Source organism: Phyllostomus discolor, chromosome 7 (genome assembly GCF_004126475.2).
Source record: "Phyllostomus discolor isolate MPI-MPIP mPhyDis1 chromosome 7, mPhyDis1.pri.v3, whole genome shotgun sequence".
Lineage (NCBI taxonomy): Eukaryota > Metazoa > Chordata > Mammalia > Chiroptera > Phyllostomidae > Phyllostomus > Phyllostomus discolor.
In genome coordinates this window covers 65,557,964-65,574,438 of record NC_040909.2, presented here as the reverse complement: position 1 = coordinate 65,574,438, position 16,475 = coordinate 65,557,964, and the positions used below count along the sequence as shown (strand labels likewise).

The window sequence follows — 16,475 nt, the reverse complement described above, 5'->3', positions numbered from 1 at the left end:
AGAAATATAAGAAGGCCCAGACCTTTCAGGCCTTAAACCAAACCAGAAACTACTAATCCACATGAGAAACACATAACTTGGAATGGGATTTCTCAGGACAATTTTAAGTATAAGACAAAGATCAGAGTCTGAATTTTTAACTTTTGAAAAATAGGGACTTTTTTTCCTCTCTAAAAGTGGCCTATCTTACTGAAATGGCCAATTTTGAAGAATTTTAGTATCTGAATGATTCCCAGGCATATGAAGCTTAAAATGCATTTTGGTTTTTGGCTACAGGGGTTTTCTACACGAATTACCTCTGGGGGCTTCCTGGTCACGTGCACACCATCTCCTAATAGACTTTGGTTGAGAGTGTTTCCCTGAGAGTGTAACATCACTCCACTGAGTCTGCACACACCAAAAGTTAATATTAACCTAATACGATGTATAGAATGACTTACTGGGTTTTGAGCAAAATATCCAGATATGATCACAGAAACTTAACCATAAATTCTAGGTTCACCTGAAAATATATTTTTTTCCTAAAGGGAAAAAGATAACCTATTTGAAACAATACTGCTGGAACTTGAATTTAGATGGACAATTCCACACTTAAAGCTAGGGGACTGATCACACACTGATCACACATGAGGGGATCCAGTGAGTGAAAGAAAATGACAACTGTTTACAGATTTTTGGCAGCATTTACAGTAGGGCCCTTCTCCTTGTGCACAACAACTGTTCTAACAGCTGCTTCCTTCCTTTTTTCTTTCTTCTTGCTCCCTCCTGAAAATCCTTCTATCAGGTTTTTGAGTCATGATGCAAGAATCTGGGCCTGAGACAAAAAGTAATGGGTCAGCCATCCAGAATGGGTCAAGCAGCAGCAGCCACTTACTAGAGTGTGGCAGTCTTCGGGAAGTGCGGTCCAACGGGGAAGCACCGGCCTCGGATGTGGGGTCTGCCGATCTGGCCCACGTGCAGCAGCAGCAGGTACTGTGCTCTGGAGTCTGGCTTCAGAGGGTGGTGGGAACCAGTTCCACTCCCTCATTTGACACTTGACCACTGTGAATGTTTTATGTTCACCTGACTCTCTGACTGTAAGCAGCACTTTTCAGCCAACAGTGTGCTAGGGTCCTAACAGTTGACTTAAGAGATGAATTCTCAAGCCCTTGGGAGTGCGAAGTCTTGGAAACCCCCTCTTGGGGTGTGGTTGTTGAGAATGAGATTGAGAGGATCCCCCACAACTCCCTCCCAGCCCCAAATATGTCAGCATAAAGTTTAATTATTTGGGATACAATTAACTTTTGGGAAGTGGTACACAATGCTTTAATTAAAGAAAAATGGATAACCGACTTGTTAAGCCTTATGAATAAGGCAATAAAATACAGGATAAGAGATAAAAGAAAAATAAGGGCTTATATATGAGAGAAAAGATTAAGTGAATAAAAGTAGAAAAATTGGAAATACAGGCAGAATTAGGTAAAAATAGGTAAAACAGCAATAACACAGGCATCAGTATAAGAAATTACTTCCTGCTACCTGTAAGAATTAGTGGTATGAGAGACATCTACATATGTTTCTTACATATATTTGGTTGTTGGGATATGGCTAAATTCTGTTAATGTTTTATATTATCTCTGTTTGGTGGCTCCACAATATGCACATAAATTGGGACATACTTGTTCCTGTTATATCCTTTTGACGGGTATTTTCAAATGGTGACCCAGAAAATGGTACTGTGTAGCTAAAGTGTTGATAAAAATTTGAATAAGTAAATAGCATTTGCCTGAAGACAAGCATTGCTTTTCCAGCCTTTCTTGGAATCAGGACATATTATTAGTTTTTGTTAATGATAATGGATGGTTTTTGTTCCATGTTAGTCCTTGATTTGAATGTGTGACACACAGTTATGGTGACACTGGGAAAAGAGTGAGAAAAGAATGATGCATCTTTGGGCCTTTCTGAAAGAAACGGAAACTCTCAAGGACTGAAGGGAGAGAGCAACAAATTCTCTCAAACATTTCCCTGGAATCTACATCATAGAAACAAAGAGAACCCTTCCTTATATTAGGGATATAGCCTTTGGCAGGCTCTAAGGCATATTCTATTTCTCTCCTCGCTAAAAAAAATTTTTAAATGCAGGGATTCACTAGATTGCTGGACTTTTAGAAATTGGTAGAACCCACAGGACACAATAGAAACCTGTTAGAGAAAGAAAAAGAAACTAAAGACAAGATAAAGTTTTAATCCAGAGGACCTTATGTGACTTGATCTCTTTCATTGGCAGCCCAATCCTAACGATGCTGCACCTAGAATGTACAATGTTTGTTGTGATGTAAACTTTATGCATTTAAATTAGCCCAAATGACCTAATTCTAAACAATAAGATCGTTAGCCAAACCTATGAGTAAGTGGTAGAAGGGTATCCATGTATTTGTACATGTATTTATTAATGTAGTGTTTATAGATGTTTATGGCTTATGTTGAGACTAAATGGTTGGCATTTTGGAGTGTCATTTTCTATGCCCTTGACATGTAGAGGCCGATATCAACTGCTTCTTTATGGAGTAGCTGAGGTGTGCCTGTTGACCAGTGTGGTAAGAACCCCAAGTAATTAGTCTTTAGAGGACATTAATTAAATAGGTGAAATTAACTACTTCTGAATTTTATTTGAAGAACTTAAAATCATTCACTATCTTAAAGCAGTAAGTCAGCCAGAAACTTTACATATATATCACACAAATGCACGCACATCTCATAACAGCAATGACAAATTAACCTCACACAAGAAAGTTATGAAAGAGTATTTATACAACATCTTCCTTAAAAAGCATCAATAGCATAATTAGTTATTCACATCTTGCCTTTTTATTTTGGTTGTGACTACTTTGGAAAATATATCAAATAAAGGTTCTACCTTTAGATTCTACTTCAAAACTCTTTTTAAAGATTTTTATAACAGTTCGGTTTCTATTTGTCATTGGTGTGTTTTAGGGAGAAAGAAAGCAGTTGGAGCTATCATTGTGGCTAAAACGTCACATATTGTGGCTGGCAGGCCTTTTTGGTCTTTTAAAATAAAATACTGACAGCTGTTTGACTCCCCTTTTAACAGGTTGTTTGGGGAAAAGAAAATCTGTAGATGAAATAAAAGAAAAACTTCAGGATTCATAAAGTTTCACAGGACTAGAGTTATTAGAGTTTTCTTCCAGACTGAAAACTGCAACAATTAAACGTTTTGGAGAAATCTGAGTGTCAGTGTGATGGACTGAGGTTATTTTCATCATTTTTATTCTACAGGTTTTTACTCAAAGTGAGAATACCAGCAGTAAGAAAATCATAGCCATACTGAATTCATTACAGCGGTAGTCACACAAAACCACGGATAAAATTTCAATAACTGCAGGCCACAGTTGAGTAAACAGTTGCACTGAAATTTAATTCCTGTTGACTTTTCCCCCATTCCTCGCCAGGGGCACATTCTGATTCTGTAGTACAAAGACAACAGGGGTTACAGCTTTGATTAATGTAGGACAGTGGAAGAGAATTAGAACTGTAAAATATGTTAGAAGTCTATGGAACAAAAAGATCTGGCTTAAAAAGGCTTGGTATAAAAATGAGTTAATTATGCTGTCTGTGAAACTGAATGGTGTAGGATTTTCCACTTGCACCACAACAATCATTCATGATATAGGGAGAACTTTTACCTAGTGCCAGGATTTAAAATAAATAAATTCAAGTCTTTTTGTGCTTGATCCATTTTATCAAAGATAATTACAAGTGATAGCAAGTGCCCTTTCAGATGGAGAGCTTTCACAAAGATTCTCCGTGGAGGACATGACTTCACTGCTGGGCATGGTCTGTATATTGACTAAATTGTGTCCAAATAGAATTCTTTTTTTAAAAATTACATAGTTGACAACCTAGAAAATGGAGGAAATCTAGCTTTTCATCTTCTCTTTTAAAAAATCAGATCTGCTCACCCTGAGCCGACATTTTCACAAGGGCAGCAATTGTTGGGAGATGAATTGCTACTTAAATCAGGGAGCCTGTAACCCTCCACGTGGCCTTCGTTCCCACCCAGAAGCCTCGACTATTGGTGCCCTCCAGGCAGTGCGGTTGGTGATTCTGGTCTGGGAAATGCCATCATCACTCAGAAATTACTGGCCAAGGAGTTGCACTGCCATTAGCTGGAAGAGCCTGCCAACACACCTACAGACTGTCTTCCTTCCTCCAACTAAATGTATTGTCCCTGTAATGTTTCAACTCTCCTTATATCTGGGCCATAAAACTATTATAACAATAGTCCTCTAACAGTATAATTTGATAGAGTTTCTGAACATTTTCTTTTAGCCACTGAGTAATTCTTTACCCAGTACCATAGGACTTTTTATTTCCTATTATGCCTGCCCCATTTCTGGGTCTGTAAAAGTTCTGTAGTGGATGTACACTCCTCCATTATGAAGCTCAGCAACAAATACTATTACCAATTGCTACAGTTATTTTTTCTTAAAGAAAGGATTTTAAAATGTCCAAAGCAATTTCATAAACTGTGTGGATTAATGCATTTTAAAAGTCTTGAATTTTAGAAAGCAGAATTTTATTTCCATATTGCTGCAAATGAGAGCGTTTTCATATAAGCATATTACATAGAGCATAATGTTTAGGAGTTTTCCCATATACAGCATATGCTGCCGGGTCAATTAACAGAACGCATACTGGAAAATGTTTATTCAATAAAGATGAATCGCTGTTAAGTCAAACAGCTATTTCTTAACAACACTCTTTTTAATGGTGGGTTTTTCTAATTTTGGGGGAGTTCCCACCTGCCAGTTTCATTGTCTGGAAGTCAGTATGTGGAGAACTTTGGTCACTGTGCTTCTGAGGTGTGGCTGTCATTTTGTGTGAGGCAGGGCAGTTTAGAGATAGTCCGTGAGGAAGACATGAAAAAAAAGAAACTATATATGAAATTTGAACATGTATTATTTAGAGAGTGTGGATAAGTGATGTGTTTACTTCATATAGCTTCTTTGACATTTGGCTTAAGGTGTTGAGCCTTTTAGCCCAGAAGATGTTTCTTTTGTTAATTACATGTTTCATGTTAATAATGTGGGAAAAAAGAGACAAAATGTTGAATGACTATTAAGGAGGGGTAAGCAAGGCAGAAAGAATAGGGAACTTCTGAAAAATCATGAAAGGGAAGAAGGAATATTCATTGAGTTGAATTCTGGCCATTGAGCCATTGGAGGAAGTAAATGACTATCTAATACACAGGACAGAGAAGCTCAGAGAAATAGTATGAGTGTGACAGGACTTAAGAGGTGTCTGATTCTGAACATTCAAAAGGGATGAAGAGATTAGCCAAAGAATGTATATGCACATATGCATAGCCCATGGACACAGACAACAATGTGATGAAGACCAGGGGTGTCAGGGGCTGGGGAGGGAGGGCAAAGGCGGGTAATGGAGGACATCTGTAATAGTGTCAACAATTAAAAAGGGGAGGCACTGTCAGAGGAAGCCAAGAGAAGCATGAGTATATACCTACTGGGGTCCTCTGACCATGAGAAACAGAATTATAATGACTGAAACATCAGTATTTTAGCATAAGTCGATGTGCAAAAATTTAAAAACCTTCTCTTAATTTTCAAAATGGCAGAATAAATTCTTGATTAAATTTTTGTTACTGAAGTTAACAAAAATACCAGTGGACATGGAGCAGAAAAGGGAGGTGGTTCTGTCAACATTTCCAACTTTAACTGCCTCTTTTGAAAACAATGCCTGGAAGAAGTAGCTTTCAATGTTTGGCTGGGCAGTAACCCCATAGGAAAAGGAGCCAGCCCTTTGGATCTCACTTGTACCAATATTTTCTTGGGGATGCACTAAAACTCCACTAGCCATTCTTTGTCTGTTTCTCACTCTATACTGAGGCCCAAGTCATTAGGCATGTATCTGTGGGTGTGAGGACTGGGTTAGCAATGGCCAGTTCAGCCTTTCCATTCTTTTTTTCTTTGAAAAAGATTGTTTATGACCTTTGTTGGGAATGCCCTCAAGTGGCCTTTTTCAGTGAAGCGAGCAGTGTCTGAAAGGAGGGTCTTTTGAGGCCTTTAGAAGGGTAAACATGGCCAGCATACCTGTGTCCTAAAGGAGAAGCTTCTGAAAGGGGAGTATAAAACAAGATATTGTTAATATTTATTGAGTGACCTTATGGGGCCAGGCAATAGGATAGGGGCTAGAACCTTCCTTAACAGGTAGGAGAAATCCCAAGCTGTAATTTTAAAGGAATCTCTCTGTTAAGCTACACTCTTTTTGGAGACATTATTCAACTACCATGGAAAATATTGATGGTCAAAAGTATCCTGTAAGAATCAGTGCCACAAAATGTTAGTGAAAACAATACAAACAAATTGGAACAAAACTGAGACAAGAATTCAGATAATTCTAACAAATAATAAAAAAGCAGTCACAGCAATAATGAATTCTTGCTTTTATCAATCCCTTTTGTGGCTATTTCTGGAAAAGGAATATTTCACTCTGAATGCTAACTTAGTTCCCTACTCTGTTAGCTTAGACCAGCCTTCCATCCAAACACTGTTATCAAAGATTTATGTAACCTGTGATGTGGGCTTTGTATGAAATTCTTTCAAGTTTTGATTACTAAACAGTTTTGTGTCATTAATCTCTCCATTGGAAATTAAGAGGGTACAGGAAACAAAAAGAAAAAAGAACATGCACATAAGATGGCATGGTAATAGAAACCCAGGTGCCACATTTCATCATGAGTGAAGTGTACCCTCCTGACTTTAAGCAAAAGCATTGCTACTTTGACAAGGTGATTTTAAGCCCTGACCTGTGAGCTAATGACAAATAAAAAAATATACTTATTATTTCTTGTCTAATCAGAAATCTCTTTTTGAAATTTTAGTAGGTATGACTTTACTGATAATTTGTTGACAGATTAGCTTTGATACTGCAAAGAGTTTGTTTTGCAAAACTGGCAGACTCCTATCTGTGCTCTGAAGGCAAGGAACCCACTTGCTGTTTTGCAAGTGCTTACTTTTATTGACCACTGGTGCTGAGCAGGCAGAATTGGTATGTTTGTGTACTGCAAACCTGTAGCTCCCTGATGGGGCCCAATGTACTTTTAGATAGTGGTGCATAGATTACTTGATATAAAGGGTTACAAGGTGATTACTTTTATGACAAAGTAGAATAGCAATATAAATGCAAGTGGTAGAAGGAGCCACAGAAAGGAAGTTTATATAGGGAATCAAACCCCATATTAGAAAGTTTCTTTTCACAACTTAGTCCTTTTTTTTTAAGATTTAATTTAGTTATTTTTAGAAAGAGGGCAAGGGAGGGAGAAAGAGGGAGAGAAACATTGATCAATTGCTTCTTGCATGCCCCCAACTAGGGTAAGGACCTGGCCTGCAGCCCAGGCATGGTTGTGCCCTGGTTGGGAGTCAAACCTGCGACCTTTAGGTGTGCAGGACGACACCCAATCTACTGAGCCATACCATTCAGGTCTCCTCACTTGGTTTTTTAACTCAATTCTGTTGTTTTGTGAAATGTTACTTGTAAGATTCCAGAGCCCTTTGCTAAATACTGTTTGATTTCGTTCAGAGAAATACAATCACATTTTTTTCTTTTTTCACATGAAAACGTGGTCAAGGGAGTTTCATATTCTGACCAGGCCTCTGTTTTGTCCTAAGTGAGCTAGTTAGTAAACATGCTAGAAAACATGGGTAACTTGGTTTCCTAGCTTCAGATTGCTTGAATTCATTTATTCCTTTGTTTGTATATGCTTTCATTTAACTAATATTTGTTGTGCATGCCTATGTGTAAGGAAATGTGGGGACCATGCTGTTGTGTGGGGTATATTAGGCAAGTGTGGGAGAGCAATGGGTTTTTTTGGGGGGGTGGGGGAGCTAGGGCCTAAAGGGTAACAATGGGAGATGTGAATGGTGGTTAAGGGTTAAATAGGGTCTGCTTGTGGGAGGCTTAAGTATCTAAGCCAGGGGGAGTTTCCAAGTAAAGAGGAGGCATACTGAAGGTTAATTAGAAGGTTGAATATAGCCTGGCTTGGAAGGAAAGAGATTTCTGAGAGATTAATAGCAGGGACAAGGGATTGCATTTGGTGCAGAATTTAGTAATGGGACACTAACCTTCACCTCATTTAATTGAGGGACACCCTGTTGGTGACCACCTGTTGTTGCTCCCTGTATTCCAACTATAGGTGAATCCCTTTCATCTACTATAAGCCCAACAAGGGCAGGGATGGGTCTTTCTTATTCCATGATATTCTTCAACACAGAGCACAGTACTCAGTATAGAGGAGTTCTTGGTCAGACTCTTTGTGAATGAATGAAATAGGAAGGCAAAGGAAGGCCTGAATCAAATGAGTGTTAGAAAATCGGCAGGACCTTTTGAAATAGATGTGAAAACATCAAGGAGTAGGAGTTATGAAGGATGATTCAGTATATCCAATCTGAATGCCTCCCAAAATGGTGGCACCATGAAACCAAAAAGGAGGAGCATTTAGAGAAGAAGAACCCAAGCTGCTTCCTTACCTGTCACTAATAGGGGTTATTGTGACATGAGAAAGGAAACACAAACATAATTTGTCAATAAAGGATGGCCTTATTTTGGAAAGTTTTTTTAAAAGGCTATTTAAAACAGATCCCTTCTTATATCACTAAAATTCAATATGTTGATTATGTATGTTTATTTAGATTAAAATCATTGAGTATTTTCCTTTTAGCCTTTGCCAGTTACTAATGCGTATGTCTTCCAAAAGTCACATGGGTAGTGCTGATAAACTGCTTGCATTCCTGTTGATCAAGGAATGAACTTATCTCTTTTAGAGAATAAAACTAAGATGTTAGATCTTTGACAAATCTTTGTTTTATATTGCCACAGCTTCTTAGAATGAATTTGTTTTTTAAGTGGAGAGAGCGCATGTTGTCTTTCTTTTGTTGGAAAATGTGTAATTATTAAATGGTTGGAGCTATTGGTACCCTCATTTCGAGGTACAGATGGAACTGCCTAGGGGTGTCAAGGTCTTGTGTGTTCGGATTGAGCCCTCTATAAGGCAAATGGAACAAATGAAGCTCTGTTTTCTTCACTCCTTCTGTGAGGATTCTCTGGCATCTAAATTGATAATCCTAATGTTGTCTTTGTATGTAACTCTTTTGTACCTATAAAAGACTGATCATTTTAGACTGTGTCCAAAATAAAATTAACTAACACAGAATCTTCTTTAGCAAAATTTGTTAAAGTAGACCATTTATCATCATACAGACGTAAGTAATTGTCAGCTTCAGTATCTTGTTGAATGAGGGAAAGTGTCAACTGATCCAAAATCCCTGATTTTATCCCTGTGCCTTCTCTTGTCCTGAACTCCCTTCTCTCCATATTGAAGGGAAGCTGACATGGTATCTTCTTAGTCATTCAAATCCAATATCTTTTCATCTGAAGGTTAAGTAGTGAGATATAAACTAAGAGATGATAATATCAATTTTATGTTCACTGAAGGGCACAATATACCTCTTTCTAGTAGAGGGAAAATTGTGCGTAAAATGTCTTTTGCTTTTCAACAGCAGAACCATGCTTCACAGAGCTAAAGAAAGAAAGGCTTTTGGAAAATTTTAATAAAATAATATATAACATCCTAAAATAAGGCAAAAATGGCCTTTTATTATTGCAATTATTAATTTTTCAAGATTGCACGGTAAGAAGTAGTTCCATTTTTAGAGCCTCCCGTATTGACTTTTGTATCCTCTCTGCAAACCCAGCGACCTTTTGCAAGGTTAAAGACTGGGAGAGAGTGACATAATGCACATTCTCCCCTGACTATTGTGGTCCTAATGTGTATGATAAATAATACCATGGTAATATTGCTCACCTTGCCTCATTTTTTCCTCTTACTCATGGTATTTCCATTTAAACTCAATAGGAATTAAACATCCAAAAGGACTACATGAAAATGGGTTTACAGTGTATGTTTTTATTAGGATATGCTTATCTCGTTAGGTTTATACTTACCTTAGAAACACAAAGTTTGTGCTGTTTTATGTGTGTATGTATATGTATTTATGTAGAGACTTACTGTAACATGAACATCTTTTAAGAGGGCAAAACACCATTCATAAGCTGAGTATATGCTATTCACATTTATAATTGTCAAGATTATATCCTGTAATAATGATTCACAATTACAGTTGTCGAGATTGCATTCTGGAAATAATTTTAAACCTCTCTGAGTCATTTACTCAGCAGCTTCGTTGGGTAGGTTCTAGGTATAAAGCACTGTGTGAAGCCTGCAGACTATGCCAGGGGTTGGGGAACTAAGCCAGAAGGCCAAGTCTGGCCACATCTATCCTGCTACTTATTTTTTTAATAGAGGTTTTCCTGAAATACAACCATACCACTTGTTTATTGTTGTCTATGGCTGCTTTCTTCCTGCCACAGCTGAGGTGAGTTGTTTCAACAGAAAATGTATGACTCACTTATTATTACCTGGTCCTTTACAAAAAAAGTTTGTAATGATTAGTGAATGACAGATGTGGTAAGATATGCCTTCCAGAACCTTCTATACTTTATGGTGACAAAACTGAGGGATCATCACTCATTCTTTTCTGAATTTTCCATCAAAAAATTACTACAATTTTAGACATTGTTTTGCATTTTCAGGAGTGGTAAATGGACTTGTAGATATTATCATACCTGCAAAGCTCTTTCTAATCATTTTAATTGAACGTATTTTACAAATTAAAAGCTTTGGCATCATTGGTGGCCACAAGACTAGTCAGTTAGCCTACTAATGAAATGAAGGTTGGCCCTGAGTGAGTCACTCAAAGAGCAGATGTCCTTGGCCATGGTTCTTTTACCAAAGAAAACTAATGTAACATTGTAGTATATCTTATGTTCATGGTCCCATGTTGGCTAGAAGATACAAAGAAATATACTGAATATCTATTTCCCTGCATTTATAAAATTCATAATCTAATCATGCCAAAACAGGGCATAAACATAGCATCAAATATCAAGAAAAGTTTCCAAGCAAATAAAGATAAGCTGTAGAATAGATGCATATGGCTAATCAACAGATGACTGACTTAAGCAATAAATCTTCAGTAACACAGAGAGGAAGAGTTTCTTTGTGTCTATGTTGGTGAGACTTTTAAAGACCATGGGAAAATTTCATAAAGAGCAATGTAGTATGTGCATACCTGCTTCTTTAGTTTAACCCTTTCAATGATGAGATGCTGGGTACAGGTATCTACTGAACTTTTTGACTTATGACTTATGTGCACTTAGAGACTTAGGTGTAGAGACTTAGATATTAAACGTCCAAGAAATGTGTCTTTGATATTTTTGCACTTTTGATTTTGGGATAAGAATGGGTAGATTTCTTTTATGGAATGAGTATGGGTATATGCTGAGTATAGGTCTTCTTATGCAGGTCACCAGCATCTGTGGGGATTGGTCTCCAGGAAATGGTCCAGGCCTGTCTGTTACACAGACCATTGCCTGAATTGAGTATATGATTTCCAGAGATTAGATGCAGGCTGACAAGGTTGCTCATTTGGTTGGTGTTGTTCATATTAAATTTTTGCTCATTCATCAGCATTTATTATATAGCTAGAACAACTGAAACCATAATACCTAACTTTAAAATAGTTGTCAGTTTTGGAGACATTTGCTCAGCCTGGCTGTTTATGAATTGTCTTTCCTAGGAAATGTAATGGCCTGCATTTGTGTCTGTTTTTAAGTTTGTTGTCAGATATATCTCACAATTAGTGAAGATATCTTTAGTCTTCAAAGTAGGTGCATTTCTCTGGTAAATGCATATCTTGAATTCCATCAGTCGTACACTTTTCAGGTTTGTGATCCCTTCACAGATCTGATGAAACCCCAGTATCTTTTGCTCTAAAAATTGTGTGTGTGCATGTGTGTATTTGTGTAATTTTCTATTACAGCTTCATGTGCATCATGCCCCACCCCATTTCTCCAATTAAAACACCTATATAGTTCATATTTCAGGTTAACTAGATTTGCTAGCTCGTCTATCATTTTGACAAATTTTTGTAGATTTTTTATGTTTAATAAATGTTAAGTATATTGATCACCTATCCTTAATATGGAAAATATTTTCTTTTTGATTTAAATGCTTACCAATGTGTCCCTGGAATTAATCTGTGGATATCTTAAATGTAGCACTAAAGGCCACATCTGAAAAAAAAAACTGTGAGAAGTAAGGTCATATAAAGCTTTTTATAAAGTTCGGAAGCATTTTATGTCTATTCAAATGTGATCACCATGTTTACAAACTCTTGAACTGTTCTAACTAAAGAACCCTATATGCTGGTTAAAGGATATTTGACTAAATCAGCAAAGATTATACTAAGTGATAGATATAGCACTGACACTGTCCTTTGTGACTGACGAGAGTTTAAGCTTGTGTAGCCACCTGGGGCTCGGTGCTTGGCATTGGGTATTAGGAGGTTTAGCATAGTCATATCCTTTGATTCAGGGGTATACTTTTCCTGAGAGGTGGTTTAGCATTCAGCAGGGACTCCAACTTTAAAGTGTATTGGAATCATCTGGAGGGCATCATGAAACACAGATTGTTGGACCTACTTTCAGAATACACTGTAGTATCTGGAGTGGGGCCCAATAATTTACATTTCTGATACTTTTAACCCACTCTCTGCTGCTGTTGGGAAGGTCTATAAAATCATAGACTTTGGGGCCAGCCTGTTAGACTCCAATAATGTCTTTGCTCTCACTAATTGGGTAATTGTGCAGATCAATTAATTGCCCTGTGTGTCAGTTTATACATCCATTCAAATGGGAATAATATTAGTGTTTAATTTTCTGAGTATAATGTCAAATGCTTAGAAGATTAAACAACACATAGTGTATGGTCTATAAATATTAACTGTTATTATTTTTATCTTTATGATCATAACTATTAGGAAATTAACCTGTAGAAATAACGTGAGGCATACAAATTTAAACCTGAAGATGTTCATTGCAGTAGTATTTATAAGATAGAAAGTAAAAAATTTCCCAAATCTCTGATGTTAGAAGAAAAGTTGAGTAAATGATTACATATAAGTTTGAGGTAGTGTGGGATACCCATTAAGAATCACACTCTTCCCTGACTGGTATAGCTCAGTGGATTGAGTGTGGGCTGCGAACCAAAGCATCACAGGTTCAATTCCCAGTCAGGGCACATGCCTGGGTTGCAGGCCACAGCCCCCAGCAACCGCACATTGATGTTTCTCTCTCTCTCTCTTTCTCCCTCCCTTTCCTCTCAAAAAATAAATTTAAAAAATCTAAAAAAACAACAACAACACAAAAAACAACCATTAAAAAAAAAGAACCACACTTTTGTGGAATATAGTATAATAATAGATGTGGGGAAAACCCTGAAAAAGCCTGTGAAAATATTTATTTTGGAGTATGTTAATGGGATTGTGTTTCACTTTCTATACTTTACATTTTTTTATATATTGTAAGATTTCTACAATAACATTTATTGCCTTTATAATTAAAATAACTATTATTATTAATGTAATTCACATTCACACTGTTTGAAAACTTTTATGAGATGTATATAAGATGTACATTGTATGGCAGACAATACCAACTCCTAGGTGCTCCCACCATCAAATTTGACAACCACTAAACATCATTACCTAATAGCATCCATTTATGACACAATCAATATTTTGTCAATAAAGATAGTAAAAGTGGAAAAATGCACTTGTTTTCTTTAGATTTTTCTCCACTGCTCCCCATTCCAAGTTTCTTCCTTGTATAGACTTGATCTTTCTTGGTTTTGACAATCATGTATAGATGCTTATTTCACTGCTTAGAAGCTAGAAAAGGCAGGAGGAACATTCTATTCAAGACACATTGGAACCCTACTGACAAAGGTTTAAAATCCCCATTTCTAGCATGAATGAATTCGGCAAGTTATGCCAATCTCTCAGAGCCTTACTTTTCACATATGTAAATGAAGGAATAGAGAGAACTTCCACAGAAAGTTTATGTGATCAGCACATTAGCTAATATACAGAAAAACCTTAGCACAGTGGTCAGTCCTTTAAAATGTGCTCAGGACACTGTAATTGTTCTTTTTTTTAAAAAAAATGATTTTAGAGAAAGAGGAAAGGAGAGAGAGGGAGACATTGATCTGTCATTCCAAATATTTATGCATTCGTTGGTTCAAAACCACAACCTTGGCATGTTGTGATGATGCTCTAACAAACTGAACTACCTGGCAAGGTCAACACTGTTATTCTTGGTCCTCATTTCCCTTTTGAGAACAGGGAAAAAGTGTGTGGCTGAAGTTTTAGAGACCAAAGGTGTAGAAGCCAGGAGAGACCCAAGTTGCGTTCCATTCCTTAGCCTGCCCCACCCACTTTATATTCAAATCCAGTCACCTGAGATCACGGTAGACATTCACTTGGGAAATCTCCCAGGAGAACCCTCAGCCTGGACTACAGGAATTCTTGTCTTCCTTCACTGAGATGATTGATTGAGATAAGCCCTCAGCCCGGCTTGATAACCCAACTGTTCATTGAGAAACTGACCTCTACATGAAAACTGCAAAGAATCAGTTCTTTTAGGCAATTAGTCCTCAATTTACCATTTGAGAACAGAAAACACATCTTAATAAATACAGAATTTCTCCTCCTTACCTACTAGCAACATTACTGAAGGGGTCCCACACAAATGTTTTAAATTTAGAGGCAGAGTAGGGACACAGTTTGCCTTCAGAATCTGAATTGAATCAGGGTTTTATTTCAGATAAAATCTTTGGGGCTCATAACATAAAAAACACAACTTTTACTGGCATTACGCAATTTGCTACGGGTCATTTAACAAAATGTTTGTATATGTAAGCTCAGGTTCTTCTTTTAAGAAAAAAGGAGAGGTGGAGGGTGGGGATTGGATTTTGCTAAAATCCAGGTGGCATTTCAGTTTATATTTAATTTTAATTGGAAATCAAAAACAGGCTAGGGAGAAAGAAATCTACCATGTTTTCTTTACTAAGAGTATCCATTGGGAGGGTGCAGACATTGCCAGCCAAATTTTAAGAAGCAGTTTTTTATTGGCATGTCTATTTTTTTCTGGCAAACTTCTTGTGCCTGCATTTTCTTTTTTAAAATCTAAGTTTTTACACATGGCAATGGTTCTTATGTTCCAATGTTCTTTGCTGCCCTCCCTCTGTAATTTCCATGGGATTAATACCTAGAACCAGGTTGGCAAATAATTACATACACCACATGACTGACATCCTCCTGAAGCTGTTGTCTGGCAAATCCCCATTTTAGATCCAGTATGAAGGTAACATTTGATTGTTGTAAAGGCCGAGAAGTTTCTCAAAAATTAGGAAAAAATAGGTGGCTTTTTTTCAAACCAAGAATTTTAGAGTTCCTCTAATCTGTGACTATAACTAGCTACAGGTGCATTTTGTTAAACTCCCATGAAATATTGGCACAGTTAGGGCTGCTATACATGCTGGAAGAGGTGCCTATAGATACCTCTGTGCTTACACAGGGGTGAGAGAGATCTGTAGTGTGGGCTGTGTGTAAGGCTGGGGTGTCATTCAGATGTTCTCAACTGAAACTTAATTTAGGCATTCCTACTACACAATGACATGTTTATTATAGAAAGATTAGAAGATGCAGCTAAGAAAGCAGAAAACAAAGAAACTATACTGCTCGAAATCTCATTTTACAGAGATAACAACTGCTGACATTCTTTATCCTTTTTTAAAAAATCATGCCATCACATTTTTGCCTATCTCAGTTTCTGTTCCCACCATGGAACTTCATAAGTTAAAGAAATCTAGCAATAATTTTATATGTGGGAATTGTTACAGTTAATTTTCATAATGGTGGTTCATAGTTTCATCTTAATTTAATTTCATGTTTTGTTTTTCTAGCTTTAGGATAATTATTGTGTACTTTGTTTCAAATATCATAGGTTATGGTCTATTTAATTCTGCCCTAATTTTACCCCTTTACCTTCTCCTGTCTTTGCCAGGTAATTCAGTACTTGGGTACATTTCTTAGAAATTACTTTTCGGAGGTAACATTAAGCATGGTATGATGTTAGGTAATCCACCCATTTTCAGTAAAGAAGTTCATTTCTTCTCTTTATCAAAAATTGTAAGCCACCTTATTGTCACAGATTTTTACAGGTTTGAAGTTACTAATACCGGTGTTAGTAATACCAATAGAAAATTTACTGAAGGCTTCCTTTCTCCTAATCGTGTGCTCAGCACTGTTGCATGTGTTAGTGCAGTTTGTTCTCACAAGCACTCTATGAGCTAAGTACTCTTAAAATTGCTATTCTTCACAGAAAGAAACTTAATTAGCTGCCCAAGTTTACAGAGCTTACAACTGGGTAAGCCTGGCTTCTAACCCACAGCCACTGGATCCAACAGCTCAGCTCTTCCTCACAGCACCCAGGTCTCT

General features: G+C 37.1%; 1 protein-coding gene across 8 annotated transcripts in view; it reads left to right on the top strand.

The window, feature by feature from the left end:
* The window catches only part of FOXP1 (forkhead box P1), a 630,544-nt gene that overhangs the window by 399,821 nt on the left and 214,248 nt on the right, over window positions 1-16,475 (top strand). For 6 of the 8 annotated variants that reach the window (XM_036031548.1, XM_036031551.1, XM_036031553.1 and 3 more), the window contains one exon: window positions 785-969. In XM_036031548.1, coding sequence (XP_035887441.1) covers window positions 796-969 — 174 coding nt within the window. In that variant the 5' untranslated portion in view covers window positions 785-795. Of the gene's footprint in view, window positions 1-784; window positions 970-16,475 lie in introns of those variants that run through there. The other 2 variants (XM_036031555.1, XM_036031554.1) reach the window with 1 other exon arrangement.